Here is a 21,486-nt window from a genome sequence, read left to right as displayed (position 1 = left end):
GACCACAAGTTTCCCACTCTCACCCGAACGTGTCCGCACGCACACTCACTACTTTTTTTTTTTTTTTTCCATATTTATTATAAAAAATTGGAGAAGCGTGTTATCACGCGCGGAGGTAAAAGGTAAAGTTTTAAGATTTATCTTGGTAAAAATAGCACAGTGAAAATAAACACAGTTACTCGCAACAAATTTTTAACTGTTTTCAAAACAAACCCGAACATTTCAGGCACAGTCCACCTGTATCCAACAAACAAAGATAAAGAGATGAGATGAGATGAGGATAGCCTTTCTCTCTGCCTCACATCTTTTTAAAAATAAATTAAATAAAAAAAAGTAAAAATTGAAACAAGTGCTTAAATGCTTGCAGACAAGAGAGGGGCTAAAAAAAGTTTAAAAGGGAAGCAAAAACAGACGATGGACGGATCTGGGTCAACGCCGTTTGACCGCAAAACTAACAAGAGAGGGATAGGAATGTAATTTCACTTACACTCCCTGTCTAGCCCGGCCAGGGGGTTATTTATTTTATGATTTTCGGTCCTGTTGTTGTTGTTGCTCTGTCTCAAGGACTTTGTGCTTGTGCTTCCCTCTTTTATATAAGCTCTTCGTCTGCTTACCCTCTTTCTATCTTTAAAAGGAGAGACAAACAAAACTACAGAGCGAGAGAGAGAGAGGATGAGAACGAAACGTGGGCTTTGTTGCCCAAAATTAGTAGATGTTTGTTTAGACCAGAGAGTAATTTTTAAGAAGAGAAGAATTATCGCCGGTGAACGGAAGGTGGTTTGCCGTAAAAGGCCAAAACTTTCGCCGGGCACGGCTGGTCAGTGTGACTTGTTTGAAGCTTTTCCTGATGATCTTGTCGTTTCTATTTTATGCAAACTCAGTTCCACCGCTCGTTGCCCATCCGATTTCGTTAACGTTTTGATGACGTATGTGTTCTATCTTTACTTGTTTGTTTCCTCTGATCGCCTTCTGGAAAAATTTCACTTCACTTTGGCAGGAATTGAGTTTTTTTCAAACGTTGCGATATATGATTGATTTTCTTTCCTCTTCATCGCTCGAATTTTTTTAATTTTGGGCATGTATTGGATTTGAATCTGATTTTGATGAAAACGCAGATGCAAGAGATTGAACGGCTTGGCTATGAATCCTCTAGTACTGTCTAAAGCTTCTGAGAAAACGTTTGCTGTTAAAGCCAAAAACTGGTCGGACGCAGCTCACCGTTTCTTGAAACTATGTGCCGACGCCGGAAACGTTGAAGCTTGTTACACTCTAGGCATGGTAATAAAAAATATTTCCTTTTGGACTTTTTTTAATAATGAAAATTCTTTTTTTACTGATCTAAGTTATGAACATTCATTCTTTTAATGATGCTTGAATGGTTTTTATTTTTCTCAGATTCGGTTCTACTGTTTAAATAACCGAGGAAGCGGCGCGTCGCTCATGGCCAAGGCTGCGATTAGCTCACACGCGCAGGCGTTATACTCTCTGGCTGTTATTCAGTTCAACGGCAGCGGTGGTTCAAAGAACGACAAGGACCTGAGAGCCGGCGTAGCGCTTTGTGCACGAGCGGCTTTTCTTGGTCACATCGACGCGCTACGCGAGCTTGGTCACTGTCTCCAGGATGGTTACGGTGTCCGCCAAAACATAGCTGAGGGACGACGGTTCCTCGTCCAAGCTAACGCTCGCGAGCTTGCTGCCGTGCTCTCGTCAACTCCTTCGCAAGTTATCGGCACGCGCTCATGGCTCACTTGGAATTCACTCTCGCATGCACACCCTCACCCAGTTCCCCAACCACAGAATCCCGACGGTCAGATGACTGGGATGGGATGTCCGTTACTAAGCGATTTCGGCTGCAATGTACCGGCTCCAGAAGCACATCCGGCAAGCCGATTTTTAGCCGAGTGGTTTGCTTTACGTGATGGCACGCCTGAACCCGGATTAAGACTATGTTCGCACGTCGGCTGTGGGAGACCCGAGACAAGGAGACATGAGTTTCGTCGGTGTTCGGTCTGTGGGGCTGTAAACTACTGCTCACGCGCTTGTCAAGCGCTTGATTGGAAACTGCGACATAAAGCCGAGTGCACGCCGGTTGACCGATGGCTTGACGAAGACGGTGAATTAGAGGGTGCGGGTAATATTAATCAGGATGTTGGAGGAGCAGGAGGCGGTGAAGGGGATGATGACGTCATGGCTGATAGTTAAACGGTGAAGGGATGTTAGACTGACGGAGATAGTGATTGTGAAGTTAACCGTAACGGTAACGGCATCGGCACATAATATGTGTTTATATAGGCGTTAAAAATGAGAAAAGAGAAACGAAGAAAATTGAGGCCAGTTTTGGTGGAAAATTCAACTTTAATTATGGTCGTTGGAACTTGTAAGGCAGTTCGTGAGCTCAAGTTTTGTTTGCCCTAGTTTGTATATAGGGGTAAAATCGGAAAAACTCCTTTCTTTTTAACTTTTTTCCAAATTTCATTTTGTACTATAGACCAACCTTCAACTTTAAATTTGGTAAATTAAATTCAAACCCTTTCATTTCTTATGCCCATTTCTTTTTGTGAAGATATATTATTATATAATTAAATAATTTTAAATTAAAAATAAAATAATATTTAATTATATAATAATATATTATATAATTAATTAATTAAATATTTAAAATTAAGTGAATATAATATTATTTATTTTAGTTTTTATTATTTGATGATATATCAATTTAAATTTGTTAGTATTTACTGTTTGTACATGTAGTACCACGTGTGTAGCAAAATGGCGGGTCAGGGATCGCAGTTGTGGGAGAAGATGTGTTGTTTTTAAGGTGGTATTTCGCCTGTGAAATTAGGTATGGGGATGAGATAATTAAGCAAACCTCAATGAAATTCGTTTCTAGCTCAAGAAATTGGGTTCGCTTTGGGGTAAAGGTAAGGATTCTCTATCTTAGATCTTAGGAAAAGAAGAAGGTGACATATTCAAAATCAAAACAAGACAAAGAGCTTGCTCTGTGTAAAAAAATTTTCTCTTGTTTTGTGGGAAAAAGAGAAATTGAATGGCAACACTAGACTAGAAAATTGTGAGCAATCAATCAAATAGCTCTTTTATTGTCAAAAAGGCTTAGACCCATCGAGAGATTTGGAAGAGACGCGCATTTTGAAAGTGGAGAATGTTGTAATTTTCAAAGCTTTATGCCCAATACCCAAAAGAAACTAATAAAGTTGTGGATTCTCACTTTAAATATATAAATATATACATATTTATATATATTATCATATAATTAAATAATTTTAAATTAATAATAAAATAATATTAAATTATATGATAATATATATAAGTATATATATATTTATGTATCTAAAATTAATACATATAATATTACTTAAAAGGAAAATAAAAATAAAAAGCTATATATATATATATGTGTGTATATGCGCGCTTTAAAAAGGCATCTTCTGGTGGGTGTACACTTATTCTTTGACTATGATATTATTCATGTTTTTTCGATTTCATTTCATTTATTATTTTGGTATCCAAATTTAAATGCCTTCAAAGGGTTCAAGTCCAGCCCACTTAAAACCTCTGGTTGGAATCTCAATTTCGGTTAGATACGAATTGAATTTGTACAATTTCTGTTTGATGTTTAATTTGAATAGATAGAATTTGAATGAAAGTAAATTCAACTCAAATTTAAATCGAGTTAAATTAAATCCAATAAATTATTGAAAAAGTCACTCAAACATTCATTGCGATCCCACTTTTTTGACACTGACAATTAGATTCAATTTTGAATTTGAATCTAATTTGAACTGACCCATGTTTCGGATAGGCTCAGATTCACTCATGATCCAAGCTGCCTTTGAAATGCAACTATCAGTTGCTGAAGCAAACGCAGCACAACTTGTGGCAATATATATATTTATTTATATGTATAAAGTTGACTTTGTTTGGGGGATCTCTGTACCAGCAACTAACTGTACTAGAAAGGCGAGATCATCATAAATTTCACTTTGTACTAGCAGAATTCAATTTGAGCTAGCTAGCTGTAAATGTCACGTCTGACCAACCATTTCTAAACCAACTTTCTTCACATTAATTGTTTTCTTTGTGGGGTCTTTCCGAAGAATTCAAGTGCTTAAATGTAGCAGGAAAGGAAATCACTTGATGAAAATGTGTTCTTATATTCAACCAAAATGTTTCTTTCTTGTTTATCTTAGTCAAATTCAATCACTAAAAAGTTGATCATGTAAGTGTTTTTGGCTATGGTTTTAAACATCGAATCAAACTGATTGGATCGATAAGTTCAACGAATGATTGAACGTTAATGTGCTCAAGATATTTTTAACTCGATAAAAACTTTAAACCTATTTATTTTGTTGAGGCTTGAACCCAATAGACTTTCGGTTGACATAGTATGTGTGTGTATTATACCAAATTCATTTTTAAATAAATGTAATCCAAATTTTTAGATTTAATGATTAAATTGTCAAAATTGTTTTGAAAATTATTTTTTATATTTATTTAAACAATTTACTGTTAGATTATTGGTTGACTTGGATCAACCCTTTCATGAGGTCAATGTTCGATTTATGTGTGAAAATTATGTTTTTAATTATTTAGAAACATTTTTGACAACACAAAAAAGGTAATATTATATATATAAATAAATAAATATTAAATATTGATGTGTCATCATGTGATTGGTTTATTTAATTGTTTACATTATTTTTAATTTATAATTATTTAATCATATAATTGACATACCAATTCATTTGTAACTGGATATATTCCAAATCCATGGTAAGAGTCTAGAAGGCCCAATAGACCAGAAAACAATCAGTTGTCGGCCCAAATGAAGTTAATATTGGGCCTTGGCTCAAGTTACAGTTTTCCAGATTTTCATCATTTTTCTGTGTTTACGTGAGTCTCTCTGAATAGTCATTGCAAGGCCGAAGCTTAAGCCACTGATTTGCTCGGCGAGTCTTGAGCTCTGATTCTGAACAGGTACGGTCTATGCTTCAACTATCAAAAATATGAAATTTCATTAGCTTCGTAACTTATAAGATCTCGAAATTCGTATAGATGTTGTTCGCGTTGCTCAATTTTGTAGTCTAGGGTTCTCCTCTTAAATCGCTATGATCCGTTTTGATCTTCATAAATACAAGTTAATTAATTAAATATAATGATTAATTAATTCATAAAATTAGTTTTTATTTGGTTGTTTTGTGAATCTTTTTGAATGAACAGGAAGAAATGGGATTTATAATGGAGTTTGCGGAGAATTTGGTTCTGAGGTTGATGGAGGACCCGAAGGAGAGGGACAGGAAATTTAGGGAACGTTTGTATGAGAGGAAAGATAGGTGCAAGAAGACAAAGGAGATGTGGAGCTATCCACTGCGTCCGTACGGGTTCTGGACATTTGAGAGACATAATGCTCAGCTCCGTTGGGATGCTCAGATTAGCCAGGTGCCTGGTCGCAGGGACCCTTATGATGACCTTCTTGAGGAAACCTATGGTACCACTGCCTCCAAATAAATTGCAGGTTTGATTTGGAGGTTTAGTTTATTTTGATATTTTCTGTTTTTGATGTTGCAGTCCGAAGTATGTTGTGATGCAAGGAAAAAGTTGTGTGATGGTGACAAAGTCATGGCTTTAATACATGAAGTTTGGCATCATGTTTTCTTACATTTTTGTGGAACACGACCAGTGATAGGAGTATTGGTCAATTGAACTTTTATATTTCTATTCATGATCTTTAAATTCTGAATGACTTTGATGTCTTACTGAGTGATGTTTTTAGTTTTCACTGATTGTTGTTTGCTGTTTTGAGTAAACAAGGGATGAAGTAAAATGATTTAGAGCACCTCCAGTGATGCAATTGTGTAAGCTAGTAAAATGTTCGATTGCAATTGATGGTGAAAACTTTAATTCTTAGGGGATATGTTAGGAACCATGCTAATAACAAACAAACAAATTACTGGAAGAAAAGTCAAAAGATTAACTGCAAAATAGGTTAGAGTAGACAATGAATCTGTATTAATTCAACCAGCTTTACATGGATGAGAGTTGTTATTCCTTAACACACAAAATAGTGACAAAAAGGAGAATCAGCAATTTCCCCTCCCTGGTCTGGCTTTCAAGAGTTGGAATCTCTCCTAAATTTGTCTAGTTACTTGAGAGGCTGGACTCTGTCCATTTTCAAATGGCTTTCAAGATGCCAGCTTTCTCCCCCAACCAGTCAAAGGCTGCCCAAAACAAAATTCAATTTTCCTCGTCTCTCACTTTCCAAAATCCCTCTCTTATAATTGCCCATAACTGCTTCCATAAGCTCTCTTCCTAACTGCCCATGTTTCCTGCTCTTATTCTTGCCCATAACTTTTCATTTCCCCATTTCATAACTGCTCACTTCTCCATTTTATAACTACCCACTTTCCTTCTGCAAGTCACCTAAATATGAGTTCTAAGAGGATCCTTCTCTGTCACCCAAGTAATTATTTGTAGTGGAAATTGTGCCTTTGAAGCTAACACATTCCCTGTATTTCTGTCAGATATGTTATATATTTGCTGATGCATTTTTTTTTTTTTAAATTGATGGTAAACTTTTTTTTGGCTACCTTTCTGAATTTGTTATGTGTGTGTCCTGTTATGTATCTTTTAAATGAATTTTAAGGTTGAGTTGTATGAGATGCATTGTCTTCATATATGAAATTACCATGTATTTGGTCCCAGTGAAACAGTTAAGCCAATTTGTGCTCTGGGCTAACTTGTTAACTTGTTTGGGTGTTATAAGACCTTAATACATTTTGTTATTCTACCATTTAGTTTGAAGAAATAGTATGTAACCCGTCCAGCTTTCTCCACTTCTTCTATTTCAACCAGTGCTATCTGCACTTGTATGATGACTCTGATCTGATAGGAAGGAAATTACTTTTAATTTGCTGAAGAGTACCTGTAAAAAGATTGTGCCACCGATTCTGAATGTACCCTGCACGGTCAACTTCTCGTTGTGAAAAGCACAGTATTAGTGATTTACCAGTTATATGTTTAATTCTGTGGTTTTCTGATACCAATCCATTAGTGTTTATTCAGTTGCTTTTCATTCAGTTTTATATATGTAACTTTTGACCATGAAAGTAGACGCAGTTGGCTTGCAAGATAACATCTATCCTGAACTCCATTTTCCTTCATTAGATTTTTACATTATAAACTACAACCCATAAGGCTGGAAGTCATTAAGGAGTGCAAAATAGAAAGAAATATATTTATTCTTGCAATACAATAATATTGACATCCATTATTTCCAATGTTGCAGAAGCTCTGATCCGGGCGAATGGAATGATCTATAAGTATATAAGGAGGATGGTGAAAGAACAATCAATTTCATTTCTTATTTTTACCCTCAATCTGTTGAACTGTTTATGTATGTTTCATAAAGTTTAATCTCAGTATTCCAGACTTGCGTTTGAATAATTGTCAGACTCGTGTTAGTGAAATGTATCCTCTGGTTTCATGATCACCAAAACTCTTTTTTGAATTAAAAGATAAAATAACTATCCATCATAAATAATTAGAATACTCCTAAAAACAGAATTTATGCAGCATTAATTCACATGGGAAAATCAAGTCTATAAGTCATTTACAGCGTCATTACTATCCACATGGCATGGTTACAAAAAAGAGTCATAAATCACATTGCCAAACGCGTTTACGCAAACCAGATAACACGGTAAAGCAAACTAAATCGAGTAAAATAAACTTCTTAATCAGAATCCGAGCTTGAACCTGGTTCAGTCCTATTTACTTTCTTCTCAGCTTCAGTCTGCTTAAAAGCCTTGGCAATTTCATCAATGGGAACCGCGGGAAGATAGCCCACGACCGGATAACCCTTATTGTTCAAGTCCAAAACGACATGGTTATACTTGTCTGACCAATGGGCAGCCGTTGGCACTGTAATCTCCGCCACGGTGTGGAAGATTGCATAGCGGTTTAGCTTATGCCACGCCTTGGCAGAACTTGTGAGAACGAAATGTTTACACTCTCCAGCAGTATAATGCAAAGCTGCGCGTGGGCCTCCAGTCTGAGCCTCACTCACAAACTTTTGGGCTTTCTGCGAGGCCATCTCTATTAAAATATGGACATGGCTCACCACATGCTTTGCCACTGGTGGAGCATGTTTATCGAACTTGTGTGAAGCTTCATCCGCCTGCACTTTCAAGAATGAAGCAATGAATTCAACTTAGATCCAAATCGCTTTCCATGTTACATGAAAAAATAAAAGAAATCACAAAACCAACTGATCCAAACAAAGACTAAACAAGAAACTTGCCTTTTTATCGAGAAAAACAAGGAGATGATCAGGAACGCCCTTAAATTTATCATAGACAGGTCCGACGACGGTTGTCACTGCACTCTCCACGGTCCCAACGGCCGATCGTAACGGCCCCGAGTTACTCTTGGCGTAGTCGTACAAGCTCGACACGCACATCAGTGCTTGAATCGCAGCCGTCCTGACAAATCCAAGGTGCTTCAGTTCTAGTTTCTTCCTCTCGGTCTCCATCTCCACAACGAACAAAGAGTCGCCTCAGATCACCGATGATTTCAGATAACGTAGGTAATTTGCCTTCCGCTATATTTTGTGAATTGTGACTGATATATCGAAAGCGAATGTTTATGGGCTAAGCGTCGTCTTTATCATATGAAGACCGACGAGACTGGAATGACGATATGCTTCTTAATCTGAATCGTTCGTTTGATCTTACGGTTGAGATTAGATCTGCTTTGCGTCTGGAAGAATATGGAAATGGGACCCAGTTGCGTTTCCCGAGAAAGAGATTTGTGATTGTAAAGAGATGGGACCAAACCGAAAGGCTTTATGGGCTAAAATAGAGGCTTCAAGAAGCAGACGTGGAAGGCGCTGAGGTATGTTTTTATTGAAAATCTCTAGACGAGGAAACTTCGTCATTACTCATTCATGAATGAGAGGGTGCTGAATTGTTTAGAAGTTCGTAGATTGCAACCACCAGTCTTCGATAATAGCGACAAATAAATCTCAGAACAATTTCTAATTTCCGTTTTCTAATTAAGTCTTTATTTATCATTATTATATTCCAATTAATATTTATTATAATATTATTATTTTTATATATAAATATATTTATTTTACGCGCCCTAATTATTTATTAATAAAAAATGTTAAAGTATAAAAAATTATTAATCTCAATTGTTGTATGATTAGATTTTCTTTTCAAAATACACGAGAATTGTATTGGAGATAACAGCTAACCATGCAAACTACATAAAACAATTAGATACATTAAAAAATAACAGAATGCGTGAGTATAAAAAGTTTTAACCGTATTGTTTTCATCTTTTATTTTTTTAAGATAACATTTTAATTCTATCTTCTATTGTTACAAGATAATAATTATTAAGAGTATTTCAATAATTTTATTTTATTAGACATATAAATTCAATTTACTAAGATTTAAATGTTCTATATGAAATTATATAATTATCTATTTCTCTTATCTCATAAATATAAATTATAAATAGATTAAAAAAAAAACCTATTTGCATCTTGTATTGATACTCTACACAATTTTCTCGAACACATTAATCGGAATTACTTGGAAAAATTCAGTGCTTTTATTTTTTTTGCATAGAGTTACAACTCTAATTTTATATATTGTTGATGGAATTTCGTCATCAACATTAATAATAATTATTACATATTTAATTTTATGAAAATGAGAAAAAAATCATCTTTAAATCCTTGTTTAGTTTTATTTTAAGTTTAACTACGAGCCAAACACGTGACATACAACAAAAATTATGGGATCTCTATTTTTGCAGTCATGATCCACGAGTCCTTGTTATCTAATCCTAATCCTGGTTAAGATATTATATTATAATCTAATCTCAGTGTTTCGTTAAATTATTGTAAATTGTAATCATCACACCGAGTGGCGGAGGCTAATCTATGGGCTGACTGCTGTCCCATTGTTTTCGCAAGCAGTTTGTTTAAATACAAGGTTTTATGAACCTTCCGAAGCTTTCAGATATAATTCTATCAGACACCAATCACTACATTGTTTTAGTCTTAATCGGTCTAACGTCGGTCGGTATGGACGGTATAGGCTTTAGCTAAACCAAAGCTGGCTAGCATTTTTTTTTTTTTAAATATATATATATATGAGGACTAACTTAGAGAATTAGAAGGATATACAAAATAATCTTACTTGGGCCATTTTGATTCAAGGCATCATGAAGAGAGATTTTGTGAGACGCAAGACCAGCCTGCTCTTGGTAGCTTCGGCATCTCCACCGATCAAATCATTGATTCATTTCATAGCAAAAATTAAAAAAAAGAAAGAAAAATTAGTAATAGTAGAGAATTTGATATTTCAATACTCCGTAAGCTAATATACATATATATTTTTATCTGGGCAATGACCGCCCCTAAATTGCATGTCCCCACCACGACATCAGAGACAGAAAAGAAACTATGTAAGTTGTCCAACGTAAAATATTTGATAATAGGAAAGTCCGAGTAGAATAACACGATCTAGGCCCTTTAGACCCAAACAGATTGAGATTTCTGACGCTTTACATATTGAAGGATAGGCTCCTTAACCTGAAAAAGGTACACAAAGCCAACATATTAGGAAAAGAAAAAAGTTGTCTTCACGTTGAATCACGCCATTTATGCAGCCGCAACCTTTCATGCAAGTAGCAGAAATTGAGCATACCGTGCTAGTTTTTCTGCACCTCTTATCTTGGGAGGATCTACTGCCAATAATATTGTCTGCCTCATCACAGCAAATTGTGTTACCGTTTGCTTTGATGTTCTCGTTTCCTGGTGCAAAGCTCTCCCTTGACGCTACCGGCTATACAATTCCAAGAGTAGATTATCGATCAATAGGCTGAAAATTTTTAGATCAAAAGAATTACCGCTAGAAATCATAGGAAACTTCACCACCCCAACCTCAGCCCTGCTTGTGGGAGTGTTTCCTAGGTCCCTTGCCTTTGAGGTAGTTTGCTCACTCCTGATTGAACCATTTTGCTGAATTTCAGATCTTCCCCTTGTGCGTGTTAGATCTGATCCAATAGAGTGAAGGACACCACATGTGGACATTTCAATGTGTTTGCCCCCTAATAAACAAATAAACGTTTTGTACTTGTGATTTCTAACATTTAGAAATGGAAAAGAACCATATTTTTTAAACTCTAGTCTATAAGGAATTGGTTAAGATACCCATTTTCTGGAATTCTTGATTGTTGGACTTGCTATGTGGCTCATTAGTATCCATGTCCTGCTCAAAACAAATGAAGAAGAAGAATTGTACTAACACATCAGAAGATGCTGTTATATATGCACACAGATTTGGGAAGGTAATTTTCACCATAAAATCATTATCCAGTGCTTTCTTGACTTCCATGAGCTTTCTCTCAGTCAGATTGGAATGGATTACACGCTTGCCTGTTTCAGATCAAGATATACTGAGATAATTCAATCCTTCAAATTTTGTCAAGTAAAAAGTCGATTTCACTGCTCAGACCTAGCCTACGGCTCCCTTTGGCTTCAACATAACCATCTCGGATCATTTTATCAACTAGTTTGCGCACAATGGATTGATTGGCTTCTCCATCTAGCTTGTTTTGAAGCTTTGAGACTGTTATGTAGTTCATTGGAAGAGCATGATACAAAGCCTGGTAGTTAACAATGGCAGGTCTCAGTGTATGCAATGTCCAACAAAATATTTGTTAACCAAGACAGTAACTGCTTGTTTCCTTGAAGTAACTACAGCATGAGTCAACTCTAAATCACCATAAGAGCATGCATATAAATGTCTCTTACCTTCATGTACAAGCGATCTTCTACACTGGGAGATTTGTCATAAATTGAGACGCCATCCATTTCTTCTTTCACAACATTAAATTCACGATCAAATTTCTGGTGGTGTGTTGGCACAAAGAAAAGAAGTGTGAGCCAAAATAAGGTAGCTAATGATGATTATTATACCTAAAAAATAAAAGAAAAGGAAACCTCTTGTTTGTTTATCGTGTATGTATCCGTCGCGGTTTTTGATAAACAACCTTCTTTCACAAGCTTGTCCATTATTTCTGTTATATGGTCAGAAGAAATAAAATGGCAACAAACTTGTTTAGTAACTAAATTTCAACACAGAGAAGTCTTTGCTGGTTCAAATTTTAATATGAATCAGAGCCCGCGTTTACCTTCAGTCAAAGCCTGCATTAAACCATTAAATCTCAAGTCATTAAGAGTTCAAAATTTTCAAGAGAAAAACTAAAAAATCTGCTGGGTTAATAATGGATAATCTGACTAGTCCAACTGATATAGCTTTTGTCAGAATACTCAGAAAAAGGAACTAGAAGATGAAAACTTAGAAGCTCTTACAACTGAAATGTCGGGGAAATTAGAGAGAACATCAGTAAGTTCTACAGTATCAAGGTGGCGGTCCTTCATCCAGTCCTTCACCCTGCCCAATTGTTGTTCATCTTCCTCCGGGTCCTGAGTATTATCTGCCGAGAGTATAATTGGACCCAGCACATTAGTGAATCAGATTTCATTAGAAAATTCATCCACTTTCACTTTATCACGCGAAGGTTGTCCTGTTTAACATCAAAAATCAAAATTTACCTTCACCAACCATGCCATATTCTTCTTCTGGCTGTTGCTTATCTGTTATGATAACCATTGTTAGTTCCACGTGCAAATCCCTCAAAAGAAGTAGTTCAAGCAATTGATGAAATTACCAATTGGCGCCACTATGTATTGATCTCTTTCTGATAGGTTATCCTGAAACATATAATGTGTTTTCTAGGCAACTCAAAATTTGTGTTGTACGTTATACTAAAATTCTTAAGTATAAAATATAACGTTGTTACTTCACCTCACTGTCAGAATCGGAAGATTCCTCCCTTCGAAAAGAATCGCCTCCTAAGCTTACTTCATCATCTTGCATATCATCATTTTCATCCTCACAAGGATCAAGCACGCTTTTTACCTGTCAAGTAATCAAAAATGAGAAACATGCCTGGATTATGATGGACTAGAACTAATCATAGTCATTTCCAGAGTTCTTCATCCCTTACCTTGAGAGCTAACACAAAATGTTTGCTGTTGACATTCCCAACCTCCATTTTCAAGGGACTTTTGGTCCATGGATGACGAGCTTCTTCTTCTGTGCAGCTTCTGAAGAATGGAGGTTCGTAATCCACTGGCTGCAAGATCATATAATTGTATCACTAATCATTTTTCTAAAATGGATGTAATACAAAGGAAAAAGTAAAAAGGAAAGGTTGTACGCTCTATCTCAAACAATAGTCTGCGCAAAAGACCTGATGCAGAAATTGAGATTTACATGCAACTTAAATGCACTTGCAAGAAATGTTACCCAGCAATAGTACACGCTACCAAGCATATGTAGTCCCAGGAAATGTTTGTCACGGTAAAGCATTCCAACTCCAAATAGTATGGCCATCCAACCCAAAAATTCAAATTCTATTTTATATGCTTCAAGTATAGGAATTAAAGAAATTCGTATGAATCATAACTGGAATAGCAATCACAAGTACAATTACCTGGAACAAAGATTCTTAAAGCAGTTAAATGGACATACCGTTACATCATCATAGTAGAGCAACTTCATCAATATAGTACGCTGAAAATGCAACAAAGAAAATGACTATCAAAATTCAACCATAAAAAAAATGCAAAATCAAATATTCAAAGAAAAGTAAATTTTCAACATATTATCAGAGATAAACAAGCCTCCAAGCAAGTAACCTCTTCAGGCATCTTGTCCAAAGTTCTCATAAGCTGAACCAGTGTACGGACCATCTTACAAGCGGAACTTCTGATCAATAACATTGTGGCACAAATAACAGAAGACACAAAGGAATTTAATACAAGCCAACGACAGAATTAAAATGAAATTTGACAAGAGATTCTGTTCAAACCACCTCATCTGATTGGGGGTAATTTCAGATGTAGAGTTACATTTAAATGTTCCTCCTTTTTTCTTGTTTCCAGTGCGACTGATATTCATGGAAACCTCTTGGCTATCAGATTCAGAGTAACTAAACGAAACTGCAAAAGAAGACAGCTTGAAACATTCAAACCTCTTAAAAAGGCTCAAGAGGCAAAAGACAGAAGCGGAAAAGCAATCCAATCAAACTCACAAAAACAATGTGAATCACTGGAATTTCGCTAACCATCTAGAATTGAAGTTTTTACAATTTTGCAGTGATCATTCAGAACCTTACATGCATATTCTTCAATCATTGGCCCATCAACTGATTCACATACACAGAACAGAAGTGTTCTCAGATACTTTTTTTGCAGTGCATCATAAACACCTGAAAAGAAAATAATAAGAAATATAGTTGAACAGAAGTATGGAAAAACGAGAACAAAAAGTGAACAATTAAAAATAAAATAACAATGTACTAAGATTTAGGTATTTATTTTGGATGATGATAGCAGCAACATACCTTTCTCCATCCAATCAATCAGTCTACGTGACTCAGTATCCATCGGCATCAGCTTCCTGATCTTCATCTCTATAAATTTTGGCGTAATTTAAGAGACATTTTAGCAGATAATATTCAAATTAGAAAAGAAACGAAAATCTGATGAGATGAGATTACCTAAAGCAGGAACAGACTTATCATTGAAGTACTTCTCCGGAAAAAGGCCTCTTATGTAACTAATATTAAATATGGCAATGCGAAGCAGGTTCCTTGTCTGTTGAGAGTGAATTCATCAAAACGGCATGAGATCTAGTTACAGTAAATAAACGCAGGGGCATATATTATGATGTCCTAACTTTATATAATTATTAATGAATTCACAAACTAGATCTAAAAGTGAGAAGCTCCAAGAGTTATCAAATTTGTTAAATATTAACCAACTAATGTTTAACTTGTGGTGCTTAATAGAAGAAAATCCAAAATAAGTAACAAGAATAACAGAATCAATCAAATACGTTGAATGATCTAAAAGCATCTAAAATTTTAGCCAAAAAGATAAAGCAAAACCAGTTCAATTTCGACACAGATTGTTTGAACTAGGAGAGCCGTATAAAAATTTGATGATACGATGTTCAATTAATACTTAATTACCAGAAGAAGAGAGTCCTGTTCGGTGATCTCTGCTTCTTTCACTTTCTGTGCAACAACCTGAAAACAAAAACAACACATAGAATATGAGAATAGAAAGCAATAATATATAAGAACATATGAAATTGAATTTTAGTTTTTTTTTTTTTTAACTAGGCATACCATGGTTGCAGATTTGAGAGAATTTTGAAATTAGAGAAGGAGAAATTGAAACGGGAGAGAGAGCAAGAACGGGTGATTTGAAATTTTGAATTGGAGTAAAGAACTAGAATGAGTGGCGCGAGTCTGGTTATTTATATAGACCGTTAGTTAACCATAGTTAGATGAAACTCTACTATGGTTAACTGAGAAAATGCGGATTGCGTGACTCTGAGTTGAAAAATATGGTAATTTCAATCAGAATGGTTGGGGTATTCTGATCCCTGCAGAGTGACGTGGCATCTTATAACTGTTTGACTTAAAAAAAGAAATTGCTAGAAAAAAACGTTATTGTATTTAACGTAAAATTATATATATCTATTTTTTATATATAATTTATGTATATAATAATGTGTTATTATGTAATTATGTGATTTTAAAATATATATTATTATATGATAAAAAAATCTACTCATATAATAATATTTCATCTGTATAGATAAATTATGTACTAAAAATAAATATATATAATTTTATTGAATACATTTATGAAAAAAAATTATCCAATTCCCGTAAAGTTCCGTGCCAATTTTTTTCAAGTTTGGTTGTGAATTGTGATTGCTTAAAATATATAATAATGTGTCCACTTCCAAGTTCCATAGACAAATTTGATTGTCGTGCAAACCAGCTACGTTGTTTTAAAATTCGGTAGGTTTGGCCTAGGTGACTAGGTCATTATTTATATCCATTTACATTACCGGATCTACTTAATTTCAAATCAGGATCAATTCAGCCAATGTTAGTATACGACATGAATTTTTAAAGTCAAACGGTTTGTCTATCCGAAATATGCATCACATACTATTAGACAATAATTTTGTCAAATATTATTTAAATATTTATTTAAACAGTCTATCTGTTTGACTGTTATACCAACCACTCCAGACCCAAACTGGTTTTTCACTAAGTTGATACTCCGTCGAGTTTGAAAACATTGATCAACTACACCAACCAATCTTAATCTACAATATGTATACACAATGATTGTATTCTAATAATTGATGACATGCTCTCATTACTGAATCCAACCCTATCCATCGGTCAAACTATCTTGTAGTGAGAAATCCGGGCGAAGCAAAATCATATTTGAAAATTTTAACTGCCATAATTTTCAATCTCTCAACCTACATCAGAATTTCATAAGTTTTAGCCCATGAGAAAATATATATATTATTCAATTATTTAAATAAAAAATAATTCCAAACTAGCCTCTCATCTAAGAATTCCTTCATCCCATAAAACGTTTCAACTTTCTGATACATGATTACACCTCCTTCCAGTTGTAACCACACCATTAACTTCAAATCTTTTCAAGTCTTGCAAAGACTTCTCAGCAAAGAGAATCATCTAAAGGTAATTGTCTAAAAGTACAGGATGAAATCTGTCCAAATAACTTGAAGGTTAGCAATTCACATCCAGCCTCATCTTTCAAACTGGTCTCCTCTAATTGAATTCAAAGGAGGATAAACAGCAGCAGCTATTTTCTCCCGAAGATTGAATTTCCTCGCTATCAATGGCCTCACATCTTCAACACCGACCAAACTCTCCAAAAAGGGTACCAGTAAAAGCAATTCTTGATCTGAACGATCATCAAACCAGCTCTCAATAGGAATTCCATTGTCCACTTGGAACCCAAATGCCTAAGGAAAACACCATTAGCCATGTTAAGAAAATGGAAGCTCAATGATCATTTTAATTCCGTCTGCAGGATATATTAAAACCCTTTTGACTAACACTTTAAAAGAACAACTACATCGTTGCTTTTTATTAACTTCAAGGGCAGCATGGCTACAGAAATATTCATTCAGAACATGTAATTACTTGATACCATGTCAATGAAAGATAACTATAACGTAACATAATAGAACCATAAAATTGCACAAAGCTTATTCATAAAACACATGTAATTTATTTTATTTTTATTGTTTATCTTTAGAAAAAAATGATTATCTCTATAGTGTTAAATGGTCCACAACAGGATTTTTTTCACATAAAATTTATTCAAGAGAGGTATTCGGAAGAGTACCTGAGGTGAGTTGTCAATTATGATGACACGTGCAAGATCACGACCAAGAACTGACAGATCTTTTAGGTAATTGCCCTCTACAAAAACACAGGAATCACGAAACACACGATGGCGGAACAATTTTCTCTTTGGATCAAGCACATTTAGAAGCTGCTCTGCATAAATACTTTGGCTAGCAGTAAATATAATGATCTCAAAAAGACCGGCAACTCTCTCCAAAAAATCTCTGAGGTAAGGACGGCATCGAACGTAGACAGTATGCTCCTGGAGGTTAAAATTTACAGGGAATGTAAAATCTGCATCATCACAAGGTTCAAGAGTGGAATGCACCAAAGTTTCTGCCAAATCAAAATACTTTAATCAGTATCTTGAACATAAACCATAAAAGGCAAGTTATTCAACAGTGGACCAAAGGGTTATGCTTCCCAAAACAACTAAGCTATGTTGACCATCAATTCTAAAACATGTAAAGCAAGACATTGGTTTAGGTACAAATATGCCAATAGCCTTTGCAATCTAATTTAAAAGGAGTAAGCAAATCATCAATATGCCCTTTTTCAAAAAGATAGCAAATAGCATGCTGATAAACGAGAACCAAATACTAAATTCACAATCTTGCTCTCAAAAATTAACATTGAAACACAATTTAAAAGCAAACAACACCAGAAATACTAAATTTCATCATTCAGTAGCCAGCCTACAGGTCCAGCTGAAATCCAAGTGACAGACAGCCCCAGCAAATAAACAGGAGAGACAGTAAATGCTTTGATATGACATTCTAACACATATCTTCACTGGTTACATGAATAAACAACACGGGTGTTACCATTTCCTCAGTCATATATATCCAACACTATCTTACCGTCCAAGTCCAAAACAAGAGTAGTGGGAGGGCAACTCCGGGTTTGTTTAGGTAGCAGCATGGGCCGAAAAGTGGGGACCACAGATGACAAGTCTGGCAAGTTCTTTATAAATAAATAAGGATCGAAGACATCAAAGTCATCATACTCATCATCTTCCACACAAACATCAGGTAACATAGAGTCTTGGCCATGCTCATCAACACATTCCAGCTTTGAATTTTTCATAGCAAGATATATGGCTGAGACTTCAGAGGAAAGGTTGGCTCCTTCAGGATCTGCATTAGAACATAAAATTCACAAAATTTCTGTCAAGAAGGAACATCTTCTCACCAGAGTATCAAATTTCAGGTCAGATATTGAGCATCAACTTCTATATAACCATTACATGTCATATTTGTTGAAGTCAACATGTTGTCATTGTAATTCTTATCTCCTCCAAAAGTGGATTCAGTTGCTTCTTGTGAGATTTGACCATCAAACATACCAATCCGAGAGCAATCCATCTCACTTTGTTGATGGAATTTCTGGTCTCCACTCCGAAAGAAGTTGACAAAATCAACTAGATAGGATTCACACATAAGTATTGCAAAAGAACAAACAAAGGGACATTATAACCAGTACTAAAAACTACTTTATCACCTACCTCCACTGGCAATTTCCCCACCTGCGACTTTAGAAACATGAAAGGAAGGAGAAAATATGGTTTCCACCACACCATTTTCAGTTTCCTCATTACAACCCTGTAATACAATTTCAGGAATCACACAAAAGCATCTTGGTACTGAAAAAAAAAAAAAAGTATTCAATTCTCTGGAATTTGACATTTCTCAAACCCTTTGCATAAAACATTTTTCATTTAAATTGATCGACAAAATGAAGAAGTCCTTCAATGTCAATGCTACATGCAAACAGTAACTTAAATTGAAATATCTTCAGAAAGAAACTGTATTGAGAAAACAATCTCTTATAAAGTTTTACTGCTTCAACTTTGTATAGAAAATGCCAGAAGCAGCGAATAAAATATTGCAGTTTTTGACTTTGGAAACTCTGAGTTATATGTTTATGCTAGACAACAAAAATGCCAACTGCTCATCAGGCTGACAGATTTCTAACCAGAGCAATGATAAACTGACTAACCCTCTTTCAAGAAACCCAACCCCAGAGGAGGAAAAACATAGAGATCTAAAAACGCTAGAAAGTTACCTTCTGAACCACAGAAACTCCATTGAGTGAATCATATTCCAAACAGGCCCCAGCAGTCTCAGTATTCAGAGATTCATATCTAGTTTTCAGATCAGTTGCTGCAACAGCCTCTCCATTTTTCTTTGAAAGAATATTAACTGAAATTCATGGGTAAATAAATAAATTAAACAGACTCTAAATTCATTGTAACATAGTATAGACACGATACCCAACAAGAATATGAACTAATATCTGCATTAATTGTACAGCAATTTATCATTACTGAAAACATGCAAACAATTAATAATAAAGCTTCACATCCAATTAAAAACCTGCTAGTAGTTCCTTTTTTAATCTCCCTATATTTGTCCATATTCATAAGCTTTGCACCATCAAATTATTTAACAATGCCCTAAACTAAACAAAATTTTGCAGGAGCTCATTTAAAGACACAAACATTTTAGCACTAAAAATCCAGCAGCTGTAAAAATACAAGCAAACTTTAGAATATGATTGATAAAAATTGACAGAAATTTGATAAACAACTGAAACATAGAATGCAGCATCGTCAAATTGAACCTTTCAGCAAAATTACAGGACTTGATTAGTGAAAACTGGAAAGTAAATAATCCCACAAAAGTACTATCACACCAAAGTGTTTCTTGCTAAAAAAATGACCTGGCATGCAAAAGAAACTTTCCTGAACAATAAAATAACATATTACAAAAAAGTTAACAGGATACCGGATTTCTGCTTTCTGATCGAAGATGTAATTAGCTCTGTAACTTTCTTCTCTGCAACTTGTACATTTTCAGATACCTTCTTTGGAGCTCTCAAAACCCTGGGACTAGCATGCTCTTGGGAGGCTTTTCTTCCATACACTTTTTTCTTGGTTTGCATTTCCAAGGAAGAATTTCCCAATATAGGCTATCACTACCTGCTTTAATTCAGGGAAAATTGTCTCAAATTATACTCAAATGGACAACAAAAGTCAAGCAGTCCTTATTATAAACCGCTCTCAGCCTAGTTGGTTCAAATTGAGGAAAACAGAGTGTTTTTTCACTGGGATCAAGATAACAATCAAAGATGCAGTATCCCAAAAAGCTCAGAAGCAACGATGTCATATACACAATACCTTAAACAATAACCCATAACTAACATAAAAACAAAATCTTTTCTTTCAGCAAGTAAATATAAAAATCCCCCATAGTCAAATAAAAAGCTATTGATTTACAACTCTTTCCATTCAGCTCGGGTTTTCAACCAAGCACAATCAAGAACTACAACAAGCTCTAATCCAAAAAATTTCTGAAAACTGCATGATGCTCAACTTTAAGTCTGTTATACGCTCAGCTCAAACCTTAGACCCTCCATTGTATACTTCAGCAATATTACAAGTGAAACCACATAAATCCCCAAAACCCCAACAAATCAACTAAGCCTATCAATCCTCACTCAAGAACCACCACACCAGCTCCAAAATTTTAGCATTTATTACAAGTTAGATCACGCATGCATATACAGTCAATCAAACCCTACAAAGAAAACTAATCCAAACACGATTTTCACAACAGAACTATAAATTGCAACTAAAGTTACAAGCAAATAAGCCACAATATTCTTACCTCACGAATTCGAAGAATGACGAAATTAGAAGCTAGAGTTACTATTACTGTTCCTGTAACCAAGCAAAACAAGACCGCATAAGTTGAAAGATCGAAGAGATTGTGAGAAGTTAAGTGTGAGCAACTAAAACCCTAGATCATTTTTTACCAGTAGCTTGCTAGAAGAACTAGTTTTGAATTTTCTCTTCTTTTTTTCTTTTTCTTGCGAGATTTTTTTCCCTCCAAAGATGGAAAAGAGAGGGAAGCGAAGAGGGATCGAAAATTATTTTGGTCCGAGCAAGGGACTGAATTGATAAATAAAAATGAAAATAATCATCAAAAACCATGATCATATTTCAAGTAATTTCTTAGTGACTGTTTAGCTGTAATTCCTTACGCGCGATTGAGGGGAAGAATATTGTACTCGCTTGATTGACTCAAATGTTGTTAAATTCTTTTAATGATCCAAGCGAGTATG

The 21,486-nt window shown here is 35.1% G+C and overlaps 5 protein-coding genes across 7 annotated transcripts; 2 read left to right on the top strand and 3 right to left on the bottom strand.

Moving 5' to 3' along the window:
- Window positions 1-531: 531 nt before the first annotated feature.
- On the top strand, window positions 532-2,548 carry LOC123214776 (F-box protein At1g67340). The gene is made up of 3 exons (XM_044634754.1): window positions 532-926; window positions 1,116-1,278; window positions 1,396-2,548. The coding sequence occupies exons 1-3, from the start codon at window positions 673-675 to the stop codon at window positions 2,200-2,202; spliced, it is 1,224 nt and encodes a 407-aa protein (XP_044490689.1). The 5' UTR covers window positions 532-672; the 3' UTR covers window positions 2,203-2,548.
- Window positions 2,549-4,839: 2,291 nt separating this feature from the next.
- LOC123214749 lies at window positions 4,840-7,461 on the top strand. Its single transcript, XM_044634720.1, has 3 exons — window positions 4,840-4,995; window positions 5,239-5,533; window positions 7,304-7,461. The coding sequence occupies exon 2, from the start codon at window positions 5,245-5,247 to the stop codon at window positions 5,524-5,526; it is 282 nt and encodes a 93-aa protein (XP_044490655.1). The 5' UTR covers window positions 4,840-4,995; window positions 5,239-5,244; the 3' UTR covers window positions 5,527-5,533; window positions 7,304-7,461.
- Window positions 7,462-7,570: 109 nt separating this feature from the next.
- LOC123214748 (REF/SRPP-like protein At1g67360) lies at window positions 7,571-8,831 on the bottom strand. The gene is made up of 2 exons (XM_044634719.1): window positions 8,318-8,831; window positions 7,571-8,194 (listed from the first exon to the last, which is right to left on the bottom strand). Exons 1-2 carry the CDS (start codon window positions 8,546-8,548, stop codon window positions 7,751-7,753), a joined length of 675 nt encoding a protein of 224 aa, XP_044490654.1. The 5' UTR covers window positions 8,549-8,831; the 3' UTR covers window positions 7,571-7,750.
- Window positions 8,832-10,368: 1,537 nt separating this feature from the next.
- On the bottom strand, window positions 10,369-15,394 carry LOC123214745 (meiosis-specific protein ASY1). 2 transcript variants are annotated; one of them, XM_044634715.1, is made up of 22 exons: window positions 15,298-15,394; window positions 15,139-15,195; window positions 14,665-14,761; window positions 14,509-14,577; window positions 14,281-14,373; window positions 13,978-14,104; window positions 13,802-13,871; window positions 13,635-13,676; window positions 13,108-13,236; window positions 12,906-13,019; window positions 12,769-12,811; window positions 12,653-12,694; window positions 12,410-12,534; window positions 12,229-12,241; window positions 12,038-12,114; window positions 11,849-11,947; window positions 11,550-11,700; window positions 11,394-11,470; window positions 11,246-11,303; window positions 10,976-11,142; window positions 10,740-10,877; window positions 10,369-10,624 (listed from the first exon to the last, which is right to left on the bottom strand). In XM_044634715.1, the coding sequence occupies exons 1-22, from the start codon at window positions 15,298-15,300 to the stop codon at window positions 10,565-10,567; spliced, it is 1,851 nt and encodes a 616-aa protein (XP_044490650.1). In that variant the 5' UTR covers window positions 15,301-15,394; the 3' UTR covers window positions 10,369-10,564. The 2 variants fall into 2 exon arrangements, with proteins under 2 accessions (XP_044490650.1, XP_044490651.1); XM_044634716.1 differs by having other exon boundaries at window positions 11,849-11,944.
- Window positions 15,395-16,487: 1,093 nt separating this feature from the next.
- On the bottom strand, window positions 16,488-21,337 carry LOC123214747 (CTD small phosphatase-like protein 2). 2 transcript variants are annotated; one of them, XM_044634718.1, is made up of 9 exons: window positions 21,178-21,337; window positions 21,030-21,082; window positions 20,148-20,344; window positions 19,426-19,562; window positions 18,866-18,962; window positions 18,608-18,781; window positions 18,222-18,497; window positions 17,360-17,697; window positions 16,488-16,973 (listed from the first exon to the last, which is right to left on the bottom strand). In XM_044634718.1, exons 3-9 carry the CDS (start codon window positions 20,302-20,304, stop codon window positions 16,755-16,757), a joined length of 1,398 nt encoding a protein of 465 aa, XP_044490653.1. In that variant the 5' UTR covers window positions 20,305-20,344; window positions 21,030-21,082; window positions 21,178-21,337; the 3' UTR covers window positions 16,488-16,754. The 2 variants fall into 2 exon arrangements, with proteins under 2 accessions (XP_044490653.1, XP_044490652.1); XM_044634717.1 differs by having other exon boundaries at window positions 20,148-20,341.
- Window positions 21,338-21,486: the final 149 nt, after the last annotated feature.

This window comes from Mangifera indica, chromosome 4 (assembly GCF_011075055.1).
Source record: "Mangifera indica cultivar Alphonso chromosome 4, CATAS_Mindica_2.1, whole genome shotgun sequence".
NCBI lineage: Eukaryota > Viridiplantae > Streptophyta > Magnoliopsida > Sapindales > Anacardiaceae > Mangifera > Mangifera indica.
This window is presented reverse-complemented; position numbering and strand designations above follow the sequence as displayed.